General features: G+C 41.7%; 1 protein-coding gene across 5 annotated transcripts in view; it reads left to right on the top strand.

Annotated features, from left to right (window-relative positions):
• Positions 1-25722, top strand: part of LOC135216371 (sideroflexin-1-like) — a 185789-nt gene that overhangs the window by 48137 nt on the left and 111930 nt on the right. For all 5 annotated transcript variants that reach the window (XM_064251628.1, XM_064251631.1, XM_064251630.1 and 2 more), the window contains exon 4: positions 13278-13376. In XM_064251628.1, coding sequence (XP_064107698.1) covers positions 13278-13376 — 99 coding nt within the window. The remainder of the gene's footprint in view (positions 1-13277; positions 13377-25722) is intronic.

Below are 25722 nucleotides of genomic sequence, written 5' to 3'. Positions count from 1 at the left end.
AGAGAGTGTTAGCGGAGTCTGAAACATTTCATTTTACTTCTTTTAAATCTGAATCATATAATACCTATGCCTTTTAACATGGAGGAATTTTTATTTGCTCTTAGTAAAAACATTGCACCTGGACCTGATGAAATTTTATATGAAATGATCAAGAATACCTTGAAGGAAACTAAATTTTCACTTATACAACTTCCCTGGTGGTTACATATAGCTGTCATCTCCTGACGTCATGGCAGAATTTGAAATTTGCGGTAGCACTAATGGTTTGACAGGTGATCCCTCTACCCCCGCCCTCTACCGGGTATCAGGAACCATTCCAGCAAAATGTCAGAAGTTTCCTGCCATCGGACCGTGGTTGGAATTTGGAGTTGATCATCTTGGTTTTTCTCCTTTTGGTGATGTACCTTGAGTTTTCTGATCTTTTTGCCAGCAGCGCTAGAGTTATTTTGGTTTTGAAGAATTGTTGTCCTTTTTAGGAATTAATTTTGTTTTGTCACGATGTCTGACACCAGCTCTATTCAGTATAGGGTGTGTAGTAGTGGGTGTAAGACTAGACTTCTTAAAGCTTCACTTGATCCTCATTCTACTTGTGTTAGCTGTAGGGGACGTGAATGTTCTTTTGAGAATATGTGTGAAGAATGCAAGTCTCTAACATCTCAGGAGTGGAAGGCTTTGGAAAAGTATATGAGAAAGTTAGAAAAGTATATGAGAAAGTTAGAAAAGGATAGAATCAGAAAGGCTTCACAGAGATCTAATTCTAAGTCAGTGAGTAGCCAGGATATTCCTCTGAATTCTGTTAATCCGGATCTTATTAACCCCGTAGTTGTTTCTCCTGCCCTCGACTCTGTATCTCCCGATCTCAATCCCGTGTCAGTATTACGAGCCGATATGGACTCGAAATTTGTCTCTTTCCTCACCACTATGCAGAAAATGGGTGAGACAGTGCAAGAAGTGGTACTTAAGTGTGACAAGTTACTTAGTGCTAGTGTAATGGAGGAGGTGGCTGTTCGGCCCGTTCATTCTCCTAGGTCTAGGCCCCTGTCAAACTCCCCAGATCCTGGGAGGAGGCATGCCGAAAACCGAAGGGAGGCGAGCGGGATCTGCTCCCGAGCAGTCGCCCCCTCAAGCAATTCTGTAGCCGTATCCCAGGATGCTGTCGCTCACCATTGGAAAGGTGTTGCGAGGAAGTGTTTTTCGTCAAGCGACTTGAGTTCAGATGTCTCCTCTCATAGAGGCTGGCGTCATAAGACGTCTAGACCGCTGAAAAGGTCTCGCGATGTTTCGCCTGGTGCGGTTCCCAAGAAGGTGGCGGCTGCCGAACCTTTCTGTAGTTTTTGGGAGGAGCCTGAAGCTTTTTCTCTGGCTGTTTCAGTTTATCGCCCTTCTCTCATAGAATTGGAGAAGCTGGACTCTCACACGCCTTCAGAGCCTTCCCCCAGAGCCTCCTCAAGCAGTAACTCCTGCGGCTCCAGACGTGTTTGCGGCTCATCCTTCTACTCCTCCGGCGCCTTGTACGTCGGTGGATCCTCAGCTTACGGTTTTAGACCAGATGAATGCCAAGTTAGGCAGTATTTTGGAGCTTTTAGGCAAGTCTCTTTCTTTCCCGAATGTGCTTCCGGCCGCCTTGCATCTTCCGCAGACTACTGTGCAGTCCTCTTCACAGACTCCTCTTCAGTCTCCTCTTCAGGCTCCTCTTCAGGCTCCTCTTCAGGCTTCTGTTCAACCTCACATTTCGGCCTCAGTCCAGGTGCCTGTTCAGACTCCATGTGACTCCTCTTCAGACGCCGCTTCAGGCGCCAGGTCAGACTCCTTTCCTGACTCCTTCTTTGGCGCCACGTCAGGCTCTCGCTCGAGCGCCAGCTCAGCCGCTCGGATTCGCCTCAGTACAGGCGCAGACGTCTTCTCCTGCTCTCTCGCAGCCCCCTCGGGTGCTTTATGGTGTGACTTCGCCGAACAGGATTCCTCTTCAGATGGAATGTTCTCCAGATTCTTCGAAGGAAGCTTCGGATGTGGAAGAAGAAGTACTTACAGAAAAAGACAAGCATTTGTCGGGGTATAAGCAACTTTTACGATTCTTCGTCGACAACTTTGGAGATTCTTTTGCGCCTTCCATCCCAGTTTCTCCTGGTTCGCAGTGGAAAAAGGACAGTAAGCCTGACTCCTTGTCCTCGTTCACACGTCTCGTCCTCTCGATTTCGGCTAAGAAGGCTATCAAGAAAGTGAACGCTTGGCTTTTGGAGAAGAGGAAACAGGGGAAAAATGTTTTCTGCCTTCCCCCCTTCGAGACTTTCGTCAAGGAGCCGTGTCTGGTAGGACACTGGAGAAGTTTTTTCCCTGGGTGTGACTGCCTCCACTCAGGGAGACTTTTCTAGTCTAGTGGATTCTTCTCGTAGATCAGCCCTTAATACTGCTAAGATTTTCTTTTCGGCAAGTGAGCTGGATCATCTTTGCAAGAGTGTTTTTCGTGTTTTTGAAGTCGTTAGCTTCCTGGATGGCCAGGAAAGTCAAGTCATTTGGGCTCTCGGAGGAGCAGTTGAAGGATTTTGCCTTTGTACTTGATTGTATTGATAAAGGCATCTGTGATGGAGCTTCGGAGCTCGCTGCTATTTTCGCCTCTGGAGTGTTGAAGAAGAGACAGATTTGGTGCTCCTTCTTGTCAAAAGGGGTCTCATCGAACCAGAAGTCCGCCTTGCTCTTCTCTCCTTTGGACAAGAAGCACCTTTTTTCCGCAAGAGATTGTGAGCGAGATCGCTCAGTTATTGACACAGAAAGCGACTCAGGATCTCTTATCACAGTCAGTGAAGAAGCCCAGGAAGATTGCTCCGGTACTTTCTGCTTCTTGGAGTGCTCCCACCATGGAAGCCCCTAAACCATTTCGAGGTAGAGCTCCCGTTAGATCTTTCTCTAGGTTTCGGGGGAGAGGTAGAGCCTCGTCTAAAACCACTCCCTCTTCCATCAAGAAGTAGGCTCGTAGTCCTCCACACAGCAGTAGGAGCCAGATTACACCTTTTCTGGCAGACCTGGTTTCATCTCAGAGCGGATCCTTGGACGGTTCAGGTCCTGAAGGAAGGTTACATCATTCCGTTCAGCAAGCACCCCCCTCTCACAGAATTTCCTGTGGATTTGTCCGCTTACTCGGAGAACTCTGAGAAATTTGCCGCCCTCCATCAAGAAGTTCTCGCTTTACTGGCAAAGAGGGCCATAGAGTTAGTGGACTCTCCTCAGGAACCAGGATTTTACAATCGCCTTTTCCTGGTAAAGAAGGCCTCGGGCGGTTGGAGACCGGTGTTGGATGTGAGCACCCTGAACGTCTTTGTCCTGAAGACAAAGTTTTTTATGGAAACGACCCAGTCGGTATTAGCAGCTCTTCATCCAGGAGACTGGATGGTTTCCATAGACCTTCAGGACGCCTACTTTCATATTCCGATTCATTCGGAATCGAGGAGATCCCTGAGATTCGTATTCCAGGGCCGGATTTACCAGTTCAGGGCCCTCTGTTTCGGCCTGTCGACAGCTCCACAAGTGTTCACCAGAGTTCTGTCATCAGTGGCTTCATCTGGACGGGATATGGATCTCCATGTATCTGGACGATTGGCTTCTCAGGGCAAGTTCCAGACAGAAGTGTGTGGAGGACTTAGAAAAGACTTTAAGGTTGGCGGACAGCCTGGGATTGTTAGTCAACAAGGACAAGTCGTGCCTCACTCCCTCTCAGGAGATAGTTTATTTAGAAGTGAGACTGAATTCAGTTCTTTTTCAGGCTTTTCCGTCTCGTCGAAGGATCGACTCTTCCCTGAACAAGATAGACGAGTTTCTCTGCAGACAAACTTGCTCGGCGAAACAATGGATGAGCCTGTTAGGAACCTTGGCCTCGTTAGAGCAATTTGTAAGTCTGGGCAGGCTCAACATGAGACCACTTCAATTTTACTTGAAACAGGAGTGGCAAAGGAAGAAGTTCCCAGACTCCTTCGTGTTCCCCATTTCAGAAGGGATCAAGCAGGACGCTCTTGTCAGACGCATCGGACAAAGGGTGGGGAGCCACTCTGGGGAAAAGGGAAGTGTCGGGACTTTGGCAGAGTCATCAGAAAAGCTGGCACATAAATCTGAAAGAGCTAAAGGCGATCCATTTTGCTCTAATGTACTTCCAGACAGAGGTAAGAGTGCTGGTTCAAGCAGACAACACCACGGCTCTCTCTTACATAAAAAAACAGGAGGGGACACACTCGTTCTCTCTGTGCGAGGCAGCGAGAGACTTGCTTATTTGGGCGAAAGAGAACAAAGTTGTTTTGAGTACAAGATTTATTCAAGGCTCGAAGAATGTAAAGGCAGACATTCTCAGCAGGAGAGGACAAATCCTCGCCACAGAGTGGACTCTACATCCTCAAATATGCAAGAAACTTTGGGAAATTTGGGGATGTCCTCATTTGGATCTCTTCGCCACGAACAAGACGGCTCGTCTGCCACTGTATTGCTCCCCAGTTCCAGACGAAGAGGCGTTTGCAGTAGATGCCATGCTTCTGGACTGGTCAAATTTAGATCTCTATGCCTTCCCTCCATTCAAGATGCTAAGACTAGTTCTGACAAAGTTCAGAGGTCATCGGAACGTAAGGATGACTCTGATAGCCCCCTTTTGGCCGGCCAGGGAATGGTTTCCGGACCTTCTACAGCTGTTGACAGACTTTCCGAGAGAGTTGCCGTTAAGGAGAGATCTACTCAGACAGCCCCACTTTCTGAGGTTCCATCACAACTTGTCCGCTCTTCGACTAGTCGCCTTCAGACTGTCGAGCATCTCCTCAGAAAGAGAGGATTTTCAAAGAGAGCTTCAAGAGCTATTGCTAGATCCAGAAGAGAATCCTCTGATCGAGTATACCAAGCCAAGTGGGTCCAGTTCAGAGCTTGGTGCAAAAAAGGAGTTTCGTCTTCTAAGACCTCTATAGCTCAGTTAGCTAACTTCCTTCTTTTTCTTCATCAGACTAAGAAGCTTTCTACCCAGACAATTAGGGGTTATAGAGCTATGTTGTCTTCGGTGTTCAGACATCGAGGGTTGGACGTTTCTAATAATCAAGACCTCTCAGACCTGATTCGTTCCTTTGATACAACCAAGAAAAAGGAGTCAAGAACAGTAGCTTGGAACCTGGATGTAGTTCTCAAATGGCTGATGTCTGACAAATTCGAACCGATCTCCTCTAGTTTTTTTAGAGATCTGACTAGAAAGACACTTTTTCTTTGTGCTTTAGCATCGGCTAGAAGGATCAGTGAGCTCCATGCGATTGATAAGAGAGTTGGGTTTGCTAAGGGAAAGGCCATTTGCTTATCAATGTTGGGGTTTTTGGCTAAGAATGAAAATCCCTCCCATCCTTGGCCTCGTTCTTTCTCTAAAAAGAACATTGCAGAGCTAGTTGGGCCTAATGAGCCTGAATGTCTTCTCTGTCCAGTGAGAGCACTTAGACATTATGTGCAAAAAGAGTGATAACCTGTGGTGTTCAGTGAAAGATCCTTCTCGTCCTCTTTCTAAAAATGCGCTCTCCTTCTTTTTAAGGAATTTGATTACTGAGGCACACGAACAATGTCAGGACTCAGATATCAAAGTGCTTAGAGTCAAAGCTCATGAAATAAGAGCAGTGGCTATGTCTATGGCGTTTAGACGTAATCTGTCTTTGAAAGACATTATTAAATCTACATATTGGAGAAGCAATTCTGTCTTCACATCTCATTATCTGACAGATTTGCAAACCACATATGAAAATTGCAGTACATTGGGGCTATTCATTGTGACTGACACGGTATTGGGTGAGGGAGAGAAGGATGTCTCCCATCCTCACTAACTTTTCTCCTTGATTTTTGTTTTTTGTTTTAAGGTTGTCTGAAGATACATGGGGTTTTTGAGTATCTTTCAGTCTTTTAATGTCTTGGTGTATATTTTTTAACCGGGTGTGGTGATCCCTCGTTTCATTGTGTTTTTTGTGCTTTGTACTGCGCCCTGAGCAGGGGTATTATAGTCTTGTCCGTTACGGTCACATCCTCAATGACAAGTACTTATTATTGTGTCCGGCACACGGATCCATATATCCTGTCGGTACAATAAAGGCCAGCAGACTACAGAGAGTGTAACCACTGAGTCAGCTGTCTTTAAAGGTAAGGAACCTATATCTTCGGATAATTCCAACAGTTGTTATTTTAGCTGCCATTGTCCCACCACCTAAATGTGTCAATCAGCTATATGTAACCACCGGGGAAGTTGTATAAGTGAAAATGACATTTTTATAATAATATAAAGTTTCACTTATACTTACCCGGTGGTTACATAACAAAGCCTGCCCGCCTCACCTCATATGGACAGGTAGGCATGAAACTTCTGACATTTTGCTGGAATGGTTCCTGATACCCGGTAGAGGGCGGGGGTAGAGGGATCACCTGTCAAACCATTAGCGCTACTGCGAATTTCAAATTTTGCCATGCCGTCAGGAGACGACAGCTATATGTAACCACCGGGTAAGTATAAGTGAAACTTTATATTATTATAAAAATGTCATTTTCCATTTTAAGTATTGTTAATAGAATTTTTAAGGAGAGTGATTACCCTAGTGTTTGGGAAATAGTGACGGTTATACCCTTGTCCCTAAAGCTATAGACCAATAGCTTTAATATCCTGTCAGTGTAAACTTATGGAAAAAATGGTAAATTTTAGGTTGGTATGGTTTTTAGAATAAAAAGATTAAATCATCATCTCAGTGTGGCTTTCACTATATGCACTTTTGCACAGATGTGTTGATTTGTTTGGAGAATGCAATTTGTCAGGCATTTGCTTCCAACCAGCATTATGTAGCTGTTTTCTTTGACCTAGAAAAGATTTCTGGTACTACCTGGAGGCATGGAATTATGAAAGGCTTGTATGAAATTGGTGTGCGTGGTGAACTACCACTTTTGATTAAGGTTTTTTTAAAAAACCTTTATTTTAAAGTCAGAGTTGGTAGTACTTTGTCTAATTTGAAAGAACAAGAGGAAGGTTTACCACAGGGAAGTGTGTTAAGTGTCACTCTGTTTGTCTTAACCATAAATGGGATAGCCTCAAAAATTCCAAAAGATGTAATGTCAACAATGTTTGTTGACGATCTATCTATTTTGTGTGCTGCATCTAAAATGTCTGTTGCAGAGCGAAAACCTCATTTGGTAATAAATAAAGTTAACATTTGGGCAGCTGAGCACGGTTTTAAATTTTCCTCTGCCAAAACTGTTGTTATGCATTTTTACCACATCAGAGGGGTTCATCCAGACCCAGATCTGTTTTTAAATGAACAGAGACTTGCATGCGTACAGGAAACAAAGTTTGTAGGCTTCATCTTTGATAGCAGGTTAACATGGGAAGCTCATCTCAGGAGCTTCAAAGTCAAATACATAAAGGCATTAGTTATATTGAAAGTCTTAATTCATACAAATTGGGGCTTGATAGAAAGCACTTGTTACATGTTTATAAAGTAATGGTTGCTTCAAAATTGGCGCATGGGTCAGAAATCTACTCATCAGCAACTACAAGAAGATTAGATAATTTGAATACGTACAGTTCACTATGGGGGAATTAGAATTGCAATAGGAGCCTTTAGACCCCCCCCCCCCCCCCCCCCCCAATATCTAGTTTATTAGTGGATGCAGGTGAACTGCCCCTAGATTTGATAAGGAAATTTACCTTGTTGAAATATTGGTACTGCATACAGAGAACTCCTTGAGTCCTGAGCCTGCAATACTGTTTTCAAAGGCAATTTTTGTATTCATGAAAGATATGCTTCATAGCCCTTTGGGTACAGGGTAAAATGAGCCTTAGAGGAGGTAAATGTAATAAAATGAAAAGTAATTCCAGTAAAATTTTCAAGATTCCCTCCATGAAAGTTGCCCTCTGTGAAATATTGTAAATGGTTTTCTGGTTGCAAGGCAGATTGTTCAGATGATATTCTTAAACAGAAATTCCTTAGCCATGCTGAAAAGCAGGATAACTCGAGGCAAATCTTTACCGATGGCTCCAAATCCAGTGCAGGTGTTGGGTTTGGAGTGGTATATCCTGACAGTAGTATTTGTGGTGCACTACCAAGTTCTGCTTCTATTTTTATTGGTGAACTTTTTAGCATTTTAACGGCACTAAAGAAAATTGTTACTTTAGAAGGCGATCATTTTACTATATTTAGTGATTCCAAGAGTCCCTTGGAAGCTTTGACATCTTTTAAGCCAGTACACCATGTGGTACTGGAAATAACAGAGTGGCTGATTTTATTAAAACAAAAACAGAAGGCGGTCAACTTCTGCTGGGTTCCTTCACATGTTGGCGTTGTTGGAAATGAACGAGGTGATGAACTGGCTAAGTCAGGTAGTACATCAAAAAAATCCAAGAAGTATAGCAATTCCTTGCTCAGACTTCATTCCTGAAATTAAAAAGATAGTAGAATCAGTTTGGCAATTTTATTGGACAATGGAGAGCAATAATAAGATGAGAGAACTTAATGAAAATGACCCTAAGCCATTTTGTGAGGATTGTCTTGTTCCCCTCACAGTAAAACATTTAATAGTGGAATGTCCCAGCTTAATGTCAGTAAGGAACAGTCATTTTAATGCAGTTGGAAGAACAGATTTTAAACTGGATGCCATTATAGGAAGAGATTTTAATGAAGATAGCCTTTTTAGTTACCTTCAAGAAGCAGGTCTTGAAAAAATTTAGGTTATTTTGGTTATGATGTTTGAGTTTGTGTATATGTGTTATTGTATATCATTTGCTTTTAAGTCTTTTACTTCGTTAAATTTTTATGTACATAAAGTTTACCTCCAATTGATATAATATCTATTACCATATATAAAGTTTTAGTACTTTTAATATCTATTTATTTCACAGAATAGTGTAGAATTTAGAAGTATGCGGGGTGCCTGTGTTGCTTGTACTTTGGTTACAATTAATTTAAAATAGGTGTGTAGGTGGGATGGGTATTTCGTGTGTGTGTGGGTTTCTGTATAGTTCTCTGACAGATTTTTACATAAATATATTTATAGCTTTTTAATTGACTTTTTCCTTTAGTAATGCCTTTTAACCCTAACACGCCGAAGCGGTATTTTAAAAATCGTCTCCCGTATGCCGGTGGCGTTCACGAGTGAGCGCCAAAGCGGAAAAAATATTTCCAAAAAATCACAGCACGCTTAGTTTTCAAGATTAAGAGTTCATTTTTAGCTCCTTTTTTTGACATTGCCTGAAGTTTAGTATGCAACCATCAGAAATGAAAAAAAATATCATTATCATATATAAATATTGGGATATATGACAGCGCGAAAAAATATTTCATATATAATTGTATACAAATCCCGCTGTGAGCAAAACGGTTAACGCTAACGAGTTCATTTTTTATTGTCGTATTGTATACTAAATTGCAATAAGTTTGGTATATAACACATTGTAAAACGATCAAGGCAACACAGAAAATATTATCACAAAATGATGCATGAATACGTAACGCGCAGACGTAAAAAAAAGCTGTTTTAAAAAAATTCACCATATATCGAAATATTGTGCTAGAGACTTCCAATTTGCTGCAAAATGAAGGTAATTGATTGAATATTACTAGACTTTAAGTGTTGTAGCTTAAAATTGCAGTTTTCGACCATTTCAGTCGAGTTGAAGTTGACCGAAGGACGAATTTTTTTATTTATCGTTATTTATATAAAAATATTTCAAAACTGATAAAAGCTATAACCATGGGTTGTTTATTGTTTATTTCATAAATTCACCATAAATCGAAATATTGTGCTAGAGACTTCCAATTTGTTGCAAAATAAAGGTAAATGATTGAATATTACTAGAATGTAAGAGTTTTAGCTTACAATTGGGTTTTTTGACCATTTCGGTAGAGTCAAAGTTGACTGAAGGTTGATATTTTGGCACTTATCGTTATTTATATGAAAATATTTCAAAAATGATAAAAGTTACAACCATGGGTTGTTATTTGTTGTATTCTACATTAAATTGCGCACATTTCCATATATAAAACTTTACGTAACAGCTAATTTAAAATGGTGCAAACATTACGACAATGTGACGAAAAAATTTATGATTTTTCCGGAAGAGTTACCGTGCGGACGTAAGGAAAGTTTTTTTCATAAATTCACCATAAATGGAAATATTGTGCTAGATACTTCCAATTTGTTATAAAAAGAAGGTAAATGATTGAATATTACTAGAATATAAGAGTTTTAGCTTACAGTTGCGTTTTTCGACCATTTCGGTAGAGTCAAAGTTGATCGAAGGTTGAAATTTTGGCACTTATCGTTATTTATATGAAAATATTTAAAAACTGATAAAAGCTACAACCATGTATTGTTTCTTATTATATTTTACATGAAATTGCACACATTTTCATATATAATATTCCATGTAACAGCTAATATAAAATGGTGCAAAAATTATGTCAAAGTGACAAAATAATTTCTGAAATGTGTCGCTGATGCTTTTTAGTGCGAGAAGAAAGAAATTCGCGCTTGCGCGCCTGTGTAACGATTGTAAACAAAACAACGCCTAGTAGGCCTATAACTATTTTTCCGCGAATTTAAAAAAATTTTCGTCGTCGTACCATACGTCCAATCGGCACCTGACAGACAATTTTCGTTGACGTTTAATACGTCCAATCGGCATTAAAGGGTTAATGATGCAGCGTCAATAACCTCGTCGTTGCGACGCCAGTAAGAACTAACAAATCAATCAATCAATCAAGATGGGTAGTGCTAAAACCTGCTGAAGTTGATTTTAGCAAGAATTGTCTCAGATTGGCAGGAGTGGATCCTTCCCACCAAGTGTGGCTGCTAGAAAGGCTGAAAAACTGGCTTGAAGAATTGGCTAAGGCAAGTCCTCAGTCATGAATATTTGGATGATTATTTATTCTTTGGCTAGTACCATACTTGAAAATGAAATGCAGTTATGACGAGTTTTTATTAACATTTTCCTTTCAGATTTCGAGTCTCAGAACTTTGAATATAATGGATCAGAATTTTTTTCCAGCAGACCTAGTGAAAGAAATTTCTGTGAAGAGTAGCTGCTTCCAATACAGTGATCCCTTCCTAATGCTGTGTCTTCTCTTTTCCCCAATATTTGGTAAATGAAACTGGTAGATCTAACTTTGCTACCTGAAGGGAAAGCCACCCCAGCCCAGTGCCAGTTCCAAGCCAAGATAGACATGGAGTGTTGGAGCCAAGAAGTTCATCCATTCATAAAACAGACAAAACTAGTTATGGAAGGAGCAATATAAGATGGAAATAGCTGGAGGAAGGTCATTAAAAATAACAACCTTGACAAAGGATTAAATTTAGATTAGACTTTGGTGGGTTCCCCTCTGCCCCCTTCACATTTCAGACAGTGACAACACTATAGGTCATCTGAAAATCCAACTAGTAGGCCTATCATTTGTCAGGCTGGTAGAAAAAGAAAATCCAGATGGAAGTCCCAAGACAACCAGAAACTGTGATGAGGAGCTTCCCTACCCACAGTTCAGTCTACAACTAAAGGGGCTTGTCTTCAGAACTGCTGGTCACACTGGGAATAAATAGGTGCAGACCTTAGGGTACTAACAGCCTTGGAGAAAGTTTACAGGTCACCTTATATGGCAACAAGCCTCAGTATTATAATTTCCAGTCCAGTTCGTGTCTTATACAATAGTCCCAACAAAGTTCTGTGTTGAACAACAAGTTAAGGTTGGTAATGGAAAAACAGTCAACTGGTTGTGTGTATTCTCAAAGGCATCCTGGAAATGGAGACCCATCATCAACCTTTGCTTTGGAAACTGGTATCTCTATCGAGTCAATAGTTTCATCCATTGACTATTTCAGAGTTGTGGACAAGGTTCTTAGGCCACATGTCGTCATTAGAGAAATTAGTTCCACACAATACTAACAGATTGCAGTTCCTCTTGTTACAGTTGAGCTAGAATTTGTCCGTCACTAAGAATCCTAAGAATCTCTAGGGAGGTCCAATCAAATATGTGGTGGAAGACCCCCCCCCCCCTCCCCCCGCACTCTGATGATGGGAGTTCACATCACTAACTGCTCCAGACTACTGATCCTTCAGGGGGATGGGGCCCACATATGTTACATTTGACTATCTTAGCAAATGGTCCACATTAGTTACCTAGAGTTTAGTGCATCCAAAGGTAGAGCTAAGAGTCAAGAAAGTAAGGCTGATCCTACCTCTTTGACTTTTAAATGCAACATTGATAAGACCATAATTAATTTTAGCATGTTGAGACTGTAAATAATTTTGCCTCAGACTTTTAAATGATACATTGATAAGACCATAATTAATTTTTGGATGTTGAGACAACAATTTTGCCTCATGCTGACCACACACTGCCTTTTACCATTTTCACCAGGGGAATCTTGACTAATAGATTATCGTAGATATAATCAGTAGGCCCTGATCTTATGGTATGTCAAGTTTTTTCAATTCCCAAAATGGAAAGGGCCCAGTACAGTCCTTCTTTTCACCCTCATAACTTGCTTTCTTTTCTTCAAGAGAGTAGCATTTCAGTGCAGTGGATATGCTTTCTTGAGGGAGTACGTGTAATTCTATCTTCTGACCAGCCCATGATCTTACTAAGAATGCTAAAATCTTGTTAGTCACTGGATTTGATTTACCGTTTGTTAATGCCGAGAGGTTTGCTGTCCTCTAGCAGCCTGGTTGAATATGTATACGTTATTACTATGAGAGGTTCCCCACATAAATAGGTGCGCACTTTTGTAAATTGATGGTTTTATGTTAAAATAAATATGATTTTTTATTTAAACAAATCCACTTTATTATGCAAACCCATCAATTTACATGAAGTAGCCTGCCTCCCAACCCCACACTACTTACAAGTTCAGAAAACTAAAATGAATGACTACTACCACAAGAGCCATTGAGTGTCTTGAAACTATACTGGAAGTGATTTTTCTTCTTCCGTCATTTGTGTGTTGGCCACTCGTGAAAGGCATTTGTAAATTGATGGGTTATGTATTATAATATGAATATACTGTAGTTTGTTTTTGTAAATCAATGTTTTTTTTTTTCTTTCTTTACAAATTTCAGATAATAAATATGTGAAATGGGAACTTTCCAGCTGCATAGGTTCCTGGCTTTTATCTTAATAAATCCATTTGAGAGATTAAAACTTGCCACATTTTAAGACTAATTTTTAATATTTGATTTAACTGTACCCATTATAGAATCAAAGTGGTTGTATAAAATTTTTTTTATTAATCACAGGTCTTGATATATTTTACAGAACTACTCCAGCTGTAGTATTTTGGCAATGGATTAACCAGTCTTTCAATGCCATTGTTAACTACACAAATCGTTCTGGAGATTCCCCAGTATCTGTTCAGTAAGTATTTATGGTTTTGTTTGCTTCAGTTGTTTACAATTTATTTGGTTAGTTCTTGGTGCTGCCATTAGTAAAGGCAGTGTAGCCATAATGTAGAATGGGTTAGGCCTGATAGTAAGAGTATAATATGTATATTTAATTATATTTTGGTTGTCCAGATTATGCTATTTTTCAAGTATCATACATATATTTAATTATATTTTGGTTGTTCAGTTTATGCTATTCTTCAAGTAGTATCATCATTCTTTTAATGATGAATAGTTTTAATTAATACATTGTAATCTTTGTCATAAAACTTTAATATTCTTAATTTTATTATGCTGAACTATGCTCTTATTGCTGGTTGAAGCCTTTGAATGAGATTACTCATAGAGTTGTTGTAGATGCTTTATTGAAGTATTCTTTCATAAACTAAGAGAACAGATATGGTTTTTGCCTAAAGTATAGTTCTGGTGGTTGAGATGATTAGTTTTGTCTTATGCAAATGGCATATATAGAGTAGTGCCTCAGGATACGAAATTAATCCGTTCCGAAACGGCCTTCGTAACCTGATTTTTTTTTTGTATCTTGAACCACATTTTACATGTAAATTGCCAAATTCGTTCCAAGCCCTACAAAAACACCCCAGTAAATTTTATAATAAAGCTAAATTGACCAATAAACAATGAAATACAACAAATTGGACCATTCAATACCTAACTTAAACTACATACAGGCAGTCCCCAGGTTACGACGGGGGTTCCGTTCTTGAGACGCGTCGTAAGCCGAAAATCGTCGTAAGCCGAAACATCGTCAAAAATCCTAAGAAAACCTTACTTTTAATGCTTTGGGTGAATTGAAAACTATGTAAACGGCATTCTTATGGCATTTTTTCATAAAAAAACCTTCAAATATTGATTATTTTGCATTTTTGGTGTCATATTTCATCTGCCGGATGAGCGTTGTAGGCGTCGTAACCCTGGAACATGCGTTGTAACCCTGCCAGATGAGCGTTGTAGGTGTCGTAACCCTGGAAATAATGTGTGATGAATATAATTGAGAAGCGTCGTAATCTCGGAACGTCGTAAGCCGAGACCGTTGTAACCCGGGGACTGCCTGTATACTACTATACAGTAGGGCCTCGTTAATCACGGGGGATAGGGCCCAGAACCCCCCGTGATAAGTAAATACCCGTGTTATCCTGGTACCCCCCCACCCCCCTGAAAAATTGCTTTAAACCGCCTACTTTAATAATTAACCCACCCAAGACCACTATTTCAGTGTTTATAACTGCCTACTTTAGTTCAAGCACCAAATATTTCTTCAACTATCACCTTAAACTAAATTCAAGACAGTTTCAAAGTTATTCTTTCCTATCTTCAATTTCCCCTTCATCAGATCAGCAAACAAAAGTATAATTACCTAACAATTCCTTGTTATTTTCATGATTTGGCTGCTGCACCAAACTAAAAGTACATAGTATATCTATTTCGTGAATGAACATATTTATGATAAAAAAACATGATTTACTGTAATGATTACAACACCCAACTATAATATTAATGTGTAAACAGCAAAATACAGCAATAAAAAAGGGATTTTGACGAAGGAAAAATCTATTTCTGGGTGATTGGCTCGTGTCGCCCTATGAAAGGATCCTTAATATCATTCTTTCTAGGTAAAATTAATCTAAAATTACCAGAGAAAAACAAAATTAAGAAAATGTCAGTAAAACTGACTCACTCACTCTTAAAAAGAAGTGTCGGTATGGCAATAGGGGCGAGTGGGAACACTACCACGAGACTTCACCAATTGTTTAGAACTTCCAATCAGAATCCCCACAAGAGAGAGCTGATACCAACGGGTCGATGCGGCCGCTACTACTACTACTAGAGGACGCCACGGACAGCAGCGCCCCTAGCAGACATCCTTAATCTAAAAACATCTTGTCCTGCAGGGGGGGGCAAACAATACAGGGTGGGTTTCATAGGGCGACACGAGCCAATCACCCAGAAATAGATTTTTCTTCGTCAAAATCCCTTTTCTGGGCTTCAGCTCGTGTCGGCCTATGAAAGAGTACCAGAGAAACAGACAAGATGGGAAAAAGGACAATGAAAAGCAGTTGTAAAATGAGGATATATAAGTAAATCAATTACAGCATATAAAACCTAAGTACTTAAGACTAACTTATTCTAAACAGTGACATAAAAGAAAGTTAGTAATGTAAGTACTTAAAATTACAGTAAACATAGTAAATTATAATAATGCAGTGTAACTTTTAACAAAATAGATTTACTTAGATAAAACTTATTTACAAAATATACAAACACATTGTGTCCTACCCTAGCATAAAACTAAGGGTAGGTACACTGAAGTACATTATCAGTACAAAAGTGTGGATGTCCCTAGCAAAAAAATAAGGGACAATCCACTAATATGATTTCAGCGGCTAAGGCTAGGATATCCGAGTAGCATGGCGATAGGGTGAGCATTTGGTTGGATGAGGTAGGTAGAAAGGAGACCTGGATCTGTACTACGACTACTATACAGTATCAGGAGAAACAATGTTTCCCGCTGGCTACTGCTGAAAATTTTAAAGATTCCAAGGACTTTAGATAATGACGTTTAAAGACTGTCGGAGATTTCCATCCAGTATACTTTTTTAAGATCCTCAAAGTTCATATTGTTGAAAGTAATTAATTGAGGTGGCTACTCCCCTGATGTCATGTGCTTTTGGAATGAATCAGGATTGGCTTGTTTAATGAAGTAAAGGATTTGTTGTCTAATACCTTTTACTGACAAAGTACCACCTTTTTCCCTCATGAAGAGAGAACTTGAGGATCTTGAGGATGTACGAGATAGAAAGGCTCTTAAAGTTGATACTGGGCAAAGAGAAGGGTCTTGCGGAAGTGGGATGACTTTCCAAGGGGCCCCACCTTGCAAGAAGGATCCTCATTTTTAGCCAAAAAAACTACTAGATCCAGGAGCAAGCAGAACTTCTCCTGAGGGGAGGAATTCCACATGACCCGCATCTCTGGATAGAAGCCGACAGTTCTGAAATTCTAGCTCCTGAAGCTAGGCTTAATAAGAATAATGTCTTCCTAAGAAGCATTATGAATGTACAAGACGAGTTGTCAGTATCTGAAGCTAGTTTGAGGACATCATTTAAGAACCATGAAACTGCAGTAGGCCTTTGAGAAGGTCTAAGTCTAGCACAGGCTTTGGAATAGACGTAAAGTAAAGATTCAGTCAGATCTATCTGGAAACCTAACTGAAAGATCTTCTTCAAGCCGATTTATGAGTAGTAATAGTGCTAGCTGCTAAACCTTTTTCAAAAAAAACAAGGATCTGAAAAAGATATAGCTAAGTTACTGTCATGGTTGTAGTGTTTGATTCTTTCAGGAAGGATGCTAATTTTTTTAACAGCAGAGTCATATTGTCTAATAGTTGACTCTCTCTTATCTGATTCTAGGAAGAGGATATTTTGTGGATCAATATTAGCATCTTTATTAGCCGCAAACTTCATGAAGTCCATAAAGTTAGGGTCTGAAGAATTCCTGAGGAAGCGAACACAGTCCTCATTTGTACTGATTGTGACAGCTTGGGATTGGGAATCCGTTGAGGTCGAGACCCAATTCCAGAAGTGAGGATACCAGTTGCTCTTGGGCCAGTCCGGTGCAATCAGAGCTACTATTCCCTTGAAAGTCCTCAGACTTGCTTAAGACTTTCAGGAGGAGATTCATCTGGAGGAAAGCATAAATTTTTCTCCACTTGATCCCAATCTAACGACAGGGCGTCCGTGGCATAAGCCAGAGGGTCCAGGTTGGGTGCCATAGCAAGGGAGCTTGTGGTTCGCTTGTGAGGCGAAGAGATCTACTTGGAGACCTGGACTCTCCGGCATATCCACCGGAATGACCCGTCGTCTAGGGACCATTCTGATTCCAGAGGGACTGACCGGGACAAAAGCGTCTGCTATCACATTTCTTACCCCCGCCAGGGTGAGTGGCGGACAGATGCCATTTGTGTTTGTTTGCTAGGGCAAAGATGGCTATCATGACATGGTTCACATGCTTGGATTTGGACCCTCCTCTGTTGATGCAATGAACTACCACTGCACTGTCCAAAACTAGCCTTAGATGAGACTTTTTCGGGGGGGAGCAGTCTCTTCAAGGTAAGAAATACTGCCATTGCTTCCAGAACGTTTATGTGGAGCTGGCGTAATTGAACTGACCAAGTCCCCTGAACCTGTTTGAACTGAGAATATCCCCCCCACCCGGCCAGGGAGGCATCCGTGTGAAATGGTTAACACTGGAAGGGGATATTGAAGGGGTACCCGCTTGGCTAAGTTCTTTACTTTTGACCATGGGACCGAGAGTTGATTGCGAAGGATCTGTGGAATTACTGACAACTTGTCTCGAGATTTGGCGTTTGCTCTCGATCGCCAAACCTCGATTTATATCTTTTAGCCTTGCTTTCAGGAGGATATCTGTCACCGAAGCAAACTGAAGGGACCCTAGGATTCTTTCCTGGCTTCTCCTTGATGTTTGTTTGGCATTTGAGAAAATGTCTGACAGATTTTGCTATTTCCTTCCGTTTGGCCACTGGAATTGACAGATTGTGGGAAGACAAATCCCATTGGATTCCTAGCCACTGAAAACGAGACTCTGAAAAGGAGACTCCGGGGTAAGTCTGGATTTCGTTTTGTTTATCTGGAACCCCAGATGTTCCAGAAAGTGAACTACCTTTTTGGTGGCTTTGAGACATTCCTCGACTGTTGGTGCCCAGATCAACCAATCGTCGAGGTATGCTGCTATCATTATTCCCTGAGCTCTCAATTGCTGCACAAACCACTTCTGCTATTTTCGTGAATACCCTGGGGGCTACATTCAGACCGAAGGGCATCACTTTGAATGAGAATGTCTGATTTCCTAGCCTGAATCCTAGGAATGGGCGGAAGTGTCTGGCTATAGGGATATGATAGTATGCGTCTGTAAGATCGATGGAGCATGTGACGGCTCCACGAGGAAGTAAGGTCCTTACTTGCGAGAGGGTAAGCATCTTGAACTTGTCGCAACGAATGAAAGAGTTTAGCTTTGACAAGTCTAAGATTACCCTTCTTTTTGTTGAGCCTTTCTTTGGCACGCTGAATAAGCGACCTTGAAATTTTAGATGCTTGACTCTCGCAATAGCTCCTTTCTGAAGGAGTTCCTCCGCATAATCTGTCAATTCCTTTGATGGTATTTGGCGGAATGATTTGATTGGAGGAGGCTCTTTGATCCAACTCCAACCCAATCCTTTGGACACTATGCTCTGTGCCCAATTGCTGAACCCCCACCTGTGACGGAAGAGGAACAGCCTCCCTCCTACCTGGGAGCCTCATTGTTGATGGGGCGGGTTGACCACCACGGCCCTCCCCTGAACTGCTTACTCCTTGTCGCCCTCCCGCGCCACGCTGGCGAAAGTAGACTCTCGCCCTACCTCTCTCGATTGTCTGTTAAAGGGAGGGTAGCCTGACCTTCATATAGGGTTGAAGGCCGGCGAGAGTGCGTAGGATGGTCGAAGGTTGTGACTGAGGAGACAGCAGGAGGATGGGCTGGTTCTGCTTAGAAGTAGAAAGGCTGTCCCTGTTGGGTAACCGGGGACGGCCTGAACGAATTGCTGCTTGTTGCTGGTGTTTTCTGGTAAGGCTGGAACCTTTTACCAGACTTCTTTGGTTTCTTACCAGCAGTGGGGACGGATTCTTGCTTCCTCTTAGATGAAATACCCCACCTAGCTCTAAGGCTCTGGTTGAGCCTAGCAGCATCGTGGTTGTACTTCATTTACAGCAGATTCTGGGAAGAGATCCGCTCCCCACATGCTAGAAGCCAGAGTTCTATTAGGCTCGTGCCTAATAGTGCACTCCTGCAGAACGTGCTTTCGGCATTCCTCCTAGCTTGGAAGAAGTCGAAAGCATCCGTCTGAACCGTCTGAAGCTGGGATTTGCCAAGATTTTAAACAAAGGTTCCGTGCCATACGAGAGAGCAGCCATCTCTGTTATAATCAGCGAATTGAGGGACCTGCCAAACCTAGTTCGCGCGTCGAAACTCCGCCTGAATCAAGGGAATCAGGCAGCCTTGGGAGCTTTTCGCCGAACTGGTCCATGGCGCAGTCCGGTTTTGAGCTTACCAAGCGTGAACGTGGCTGGCAAGTTCTCCCACAATTCTCCAAAGCTGGGAAGAGCGGAGAAGTAGACTCTGCCTCCTTAGCTGTGGCATGGGCTCATCCTTGAGGACTGCCTGAAAAGTCGTCTCTACTATTTTTGTAGCGAACGGAAGAGAAGCCTCCTCCTCCGTTGCAAAAATAGTGAAAGGACTCTTGTAAGCCTGGAGCTTGGGTTGTTTGTACACTCCCAGTCCTCAAGGCAGTGAACCCATTCGCGTTGAGCATGATCTCTACTGTAGAGAACGTTTCTCCTAGAGATCTTGTCCTCCCTAGTAAGCGCCGCTACGGTCAGCCTAGCATAGCCAATGAAAGGCTGCGTCAAACCCTGGAGGATAAACTCGAAGTCCTCAATCCTTCGAGTTCCACACTCCGGGATAGAGATCATACCATCCTTAAACGGGAGGCGTAAGCGGCTACTCTCCATGGGTTTCTCCATAGAGAAAGCTGGTAGTGAGTCATATGGTGGAAGCTGGAAAATACCAGCACTTGTTACTGGGGAGACTGGAAGAGGGACCTGAGAGAGCCCAGCTACTCGGTCCTCATTCTCTCTACTCTGTTTAGAGAGATCTTGGATGGGACTGGTCCCGATTGAGACAGAGTGCTCGACAGTTGTGCGAACATCTGCTCAAACTTTGTTCCTAGGGCGGAGACGTTGAGAGCCAACCATCTCGCCCACCTGTTGCATCACCACTGCTGAGGAAAGCAGTGGGATCAAAGGTGCTGGGTCCCGCTACTCCAACCGGCGTTACCGGAGTGGATGCGGTGGAGGCTGGAGAAGGCATTGGCTCGGAGCGCGAGCCTTCTCCTTAGAAGACTTGCTTCTAGAGCTCTTTGAGTATGAAGAGCTCGGCTTGGCCTTCACCGCGTCAGCATAAGAAGTCGAAGACTTCTTAGCTGAAGAAGACGAAGACGACTTTTTAGAAGTCGTCTTAACTAGGGTCTTCGGTTCTCTCTGTCCCTTCACCTTTGGGGGTACAGAGAGAGAGCGGGAGAGCGGGTAGGGATCTCAGATCCCATAAAGCCTTGGAAAGAAGCACTTGAAGAAGGGACAGGAGAAGATCCAGAGCGCCCAAGGAAAGACCTTGGGCACCCGACACACCTACCTCAACCAACAAATCCTCAGCACCTACCCGCCATAGGCTCAATGTTAAGGTCCAGGGTCAGCGACGTCCGGGGTGGGACCGAACTCCTGTGTGGCCACGACCCCGAAAGACTGCTGCATCTCTTGCTGGATGGAGGCTATGAGAGGGGCTGCGGATATGGGGTCAACATACCCTGTTGACTTGCCCCCGGGGAAGATCTGAACGGCCAGCTTCTTGTCTAAAAATATAAGCTGGGCCTTTGGCGGCGTTCTTTCCGAAGCCGCCTACCCACGCTTTCAGGGTTTGCAAGGGCGACCTCCTTCACACCAGCAGCCTGAAAGAAAAGGCGAAAATGAGCTTCTAATGGCGGGACGGGGTTAACAAACTTATGCCTAAGAGTTGTTAGTAAAACAATAAAAAAGTCTATAATCGACTTACCCCCTCCACCAGCTGACTGGCCAGGTCGTAGCAGATGGCGCAGGCTTCCGGGTGCCAGACGATCATATCGTTGTACGGCGTGGCACACGGAGCGTGAGACCTGCACTCATCGTGGCCGCAGGGGTCGTACAACGCGCGTTGCATCCCAGGACCTGACAGTTGGTAGCCTGTAAGTGGAAAGATACATAAGTATCAGGAGAACACTTACAGCCTAACAGTTGCTCCGCTGGTGCCGGAGCGAGAAAGTTAGATTAAACCAGAGCCCCGCCATAATACGTGTGGTAGTAAAATGGTTGGTTGTCCTAGGCTACGGCGGAGACAAGAGATAGAATCCAACCAGGTGTGGTGGTGAAATGAAAACCACGACGGACAATGGCGGAGATGGTATACATATGAATAAATAAAATATACAAATCATCGTAAAATTAGGTGTATATCCTTAAAAATAACAATAATTATCAAACCTTTCCCACCCGTCTACTAGAAGAGTGCCCGGGTAAGAAGCAAGCTCCCTTCCGGTAGCGGTGGGAGAGATGCAAGGATATAGTAGGCAAGCAACGACCACTAGTAGTGACCACCCCGCCCGCTGGCGGAGCCAGTAATCTATAACCAAAGGTGCCCCGGCTGCGGCGGAAGGCTCCGTTCGTTACAGAAAGGGAAGGTGGCTGAGCAACTGGGGAAGGGGGGGAAGGGTCTCGGCGTAACACGGCGGAGAGAGAGAGGGGGGGGGTGGCCTACTCTTCCCCGTCCCAACAACTCACCCGCTCGGAGACCCGGTACCCCTATGAGTGGTCGCCCTATACCCCCCGCTGGGGGGAACCCCTGGCCTCCTCAGAGAGAGAGGAAGGCAACTGAGGTGGTCATGGCAACCAAGGGTCCCCCCAAGCGCCTCCCTATACCTGGTAGGAGGGAAGGGGAAGGGTAAGGTGCGATGGAACACGTGACCGCAAGTGGCCTAAGCCGCTGATAGCAACACAACCGTGGAAGGGCCACGTGAACGAGGCTGTACCATACATGGGACATGCACCTAGGCTAGCCTAACACCCTAAATAGAACTAAATTTACATCGTAAAAGATGGAAAACGACACTTTTAGTATGAAGAAAAGAAGCCCAGGAGGAGGCAAACTGTTCCGAGGAACAGAAGCCTACTCGGAGCCAGCGATAGCCGATGAAGAGCAAGAGCCGGGATTGCTGGGGCTGGAACATAGAATAGCCCTAAATACCAAACTAAGAGAAATGGTAAAAGGGCTAACCTAGCTAAAACTCGATGTAAAAAACGATGAACGTGATATAGTAAGCCCAAGTATAAGAAGTCTTCAGTATGGAAGACCGGGAATTCTTAACGAGGCAGCATGGGCCGCCACGAGACAACCGGGAAACCGTATATGACCTATTAGAAGGAAAATACTGGTTCCTGGAAGACTAAAATACAGTAAAACATTACTTATGAGTCACTTAACTTAACCGTTGCGATGGCAGAACGTTCCATGATAGATGGTGAGATAAATCCTCGTGAAAATAGCACAAGCAAGAAAATGCGTCCGAACGCTGGCGCTAATAATTAAGGATGTCCCGCTAGGGGCGCTGCTGTCCGTGGCGTCCTCTAGTAGTAGTAGTAGCGGCCGCATCGCCCGTTGGTATCAGCTCTCTCTTGTGGGGATTCTGATTGGAAGTTCTAATTGGTGAATGTCTCGTGTAGTGTTCCCACTCGCCCCTATTGCCATACCGACACTTCTTTTTAAGAGTGAGCGAGTCAGTTTTACTGACATTTTCTTAATTTGTTTTTCTCTGGTAATTTTAGATTAATTTTACCTAGAAAGAATGATATTAAGGATCCTTTCATAGGGCGACACGAGCTGAGCCCAGAAAATCTAGTTTTGTCGTTTGTTTACGTTTAGAATCAGCTGATGGACGTTTAATACCGAAAGAATTTATTTGGAAAACAATTTAGTTGCTAAAGAAACGAATTTCTTAATGGAATTATTATTATTATTAACTTTGTACATAATAGTTTATGATATTATTATGATACAGTAATTCATATTTCATTGAGAGAGAGAGACCTTACCTTACAGACCTTACAGTTCGTTCGGGTTGCCCCAGGTCCCTCAGTGTGAGGCGCCTCTAATGTCTACCGAGATTGCTAGTACATCTTCCGGTATATTTTGCATCTTCCAATCTTGGATGGTCTGGGATGCAGTTTAGATATTTGTCGAGCTTATTCTTAAAACATCTACGCTCACTCCTGATATATTCCTCAGATGAGCTGCGCAACGCATTGAATAGACGCTGCATATCGATGCTGGTGCGTAGTGGATTAATGTCCTGTGTGCTTTCCTTATTTTTCCTGGTATAGTTTTGGGCACTATTAATCTACCTCTGCTTGCTCTTTCTGATATTTTTAGTTCCATGATATTTTCTGTTATTCCTTCTATCTGTTTCCATGCCTGAATTATCATGTAGCGTTCTCTTCTCCTTTCTAGACTATATTTTAATTTTTAAGGATTGTAGTCTTTCCCAGTAGTCTAGGTCCTTAACTTCTTCTATTCTAGCTGTAAAGGACCTTTGTACATCTCTATTTGTGCAATATCCTTTTGATAGTGTGGGTACCATATCATATTGCAATATTCAAGTGGACTACGAACATATGTTTTATAAAGCATAATCATGTGTTCAGCTTTTTCTTGTTTTGAAGTGCCGTAACAACTTTATTCCCATTTTTGCTTTACATTTTGCCAACAGAATTGCTATTTGATCATTGCATAACATGTTCCTATTCATCATCACACCAAGGTCTTTAACTGCTTCCTTATTTGTGATTGTCTCATTATTAGGTCCCCTATATGCATATAGCTTTCCTTCTCTGTCTCCATAATTTATTGATTCAAATTTATCAGAGTTAAATACCATCCTATTTACCTCTGCCCAATCATATACTTTGTTAAGGTCTCTTTGTAGAGCGTTCCTCCTATCTTCATCACAAGTAATTTCTCTACTTATTCTTGTGTCATCAGCGAAACTACTCACTACCGAATCCTTAACATTACTGTCTATGTCTTCAATCATAATAACAAACAATATTGCAGCTAGCACCGTACCTTGTGGCACACCGGGTGTATTACCTTGGTTTCATCCGATTTCTCATCGTTTGCAATAACTATCTGTTTTTCTGTTGTGTTAAAAATTCTTTTAAACCATCTTCCTACTTTATCTACGATATGTGTTTTCTAATTTTCTTTGCTAATATATTATGGTCTACTTTGTCAAAAGCTTTTGCAAAGTCTAGATAAACCACATCTGTTTCATTTCCGCTTTTCATATTTTTGAATATGTTCTCACGGTGGACTAACAGTTGGGTTTGTGTACTTTTTCCGGGTACGAAACCGTGTTGTCCTATATTAAACAAATTATTTTTATTAAATGTTTCATAATATTTTTCTTCATTACCCTTTCATACACTTTCATAATATGTGATGTTAAACTCACAGGCCTATAATTACTTGCCTCTAGTCTTGATCCACTTTTGAAAGTAGGGGTGATATATGCTAATTTGTGCTCATCATAAATCTTGCCTGTATCTACACTTTGTCTTATAATATTGCAAGTGGCTTTGCGATAGAATGAACTACTTTCTTTACAAAAAAAAATAGCAGGGACTCCATCCGCCCTGCAGCAGCTCCATTTTTCATTTCATTAATTGCCTGCACAATATCAGCTTCATTAATTTCTATGTCAGCTAAATATTCACTATTTTCTTCCCTTACTTCTATATCATTATCTTCATTATCTATTCTAGGGGTGAATTCTCTCTTATATCGTTCTGCCAGTATGTTGCAAATTTCCTTTTTTTCATTCGTTAATCTCCCTTCAATTCTCAGAGGGCCTATTTCTATTCTTCTTTTATTCATCTTCTTCGCATATGAGTATAATTTTTGGGGTTTTGCTTGATATTTAATAGGGTTTTTCTTCCAAGTCCCGTTTTTCATTTTCTTTTGATTGTATAATCTTTTGTTCTGCATTTTCTATCTTACTTTTTTAGTTCTATAACTTTCCATGCATTTTTTTCTTTTGCAAGACCTTTTTTTCCACTTTCTGATTTTCTGGAACAAGATCCTTCTGTCTCTTGGTATGCATGAATGATGTTTACTTTTCTTCTTCGGTATATATTTTTCCACTATTTTCTCCAATATTTTATATAATATCTCCGTATTTACCCCTTATGTCATCACTTACGAAAATGTTATCCCAACTCTTTGTTTAAATTCTTCATTAATTTCTGACCATTTATTTTATATTTTACTGTAGAAGTTGTATTTTCCATATCCTTCCCACTTTTTCATTTCTTGCTTATCTCTATTTTCACTTGCTTTGGAATGAACTGTTAATTCTATGACATTATGGTCTGAAAATACTCGCATTATAAACTATTATTTCTTTAACATAATTCATCTCGTTCACAAATACTAGGTCTAAAGTATTTTCCTTTCTTGTTGGCAGGTGATTTATTTGTTGAATGTTGTATTCTAGTAGCATATCTAATAGCTTTTCAAATTGCCTCTTATCTTCTGCACTACTATTACTCTCTTTTTTTATGTATAGTACACCAACCAATCTCCTATTCGTTCTTTCCATTCTACGAAAGGAA

Source organism: Macrobrachium nipponense, chromosome 6, assembly GCF_015104395.2.
Source record: "Macrobrachium nipponense isolate FS-2020 chromosome 6, ASM1510439v2, whole genome shotgun sequence".
NCBI lineage: Eukaryota > Metazoa > Arthropoda > Malacostraca > Decapoda > Palaemonidae > Macrobrachium > Macrobrachium nipponense.
Note: the sequence above shows the minus strand (reverse complement) of the source record. Positions and strands in the feature narration are given on the sequence as shown.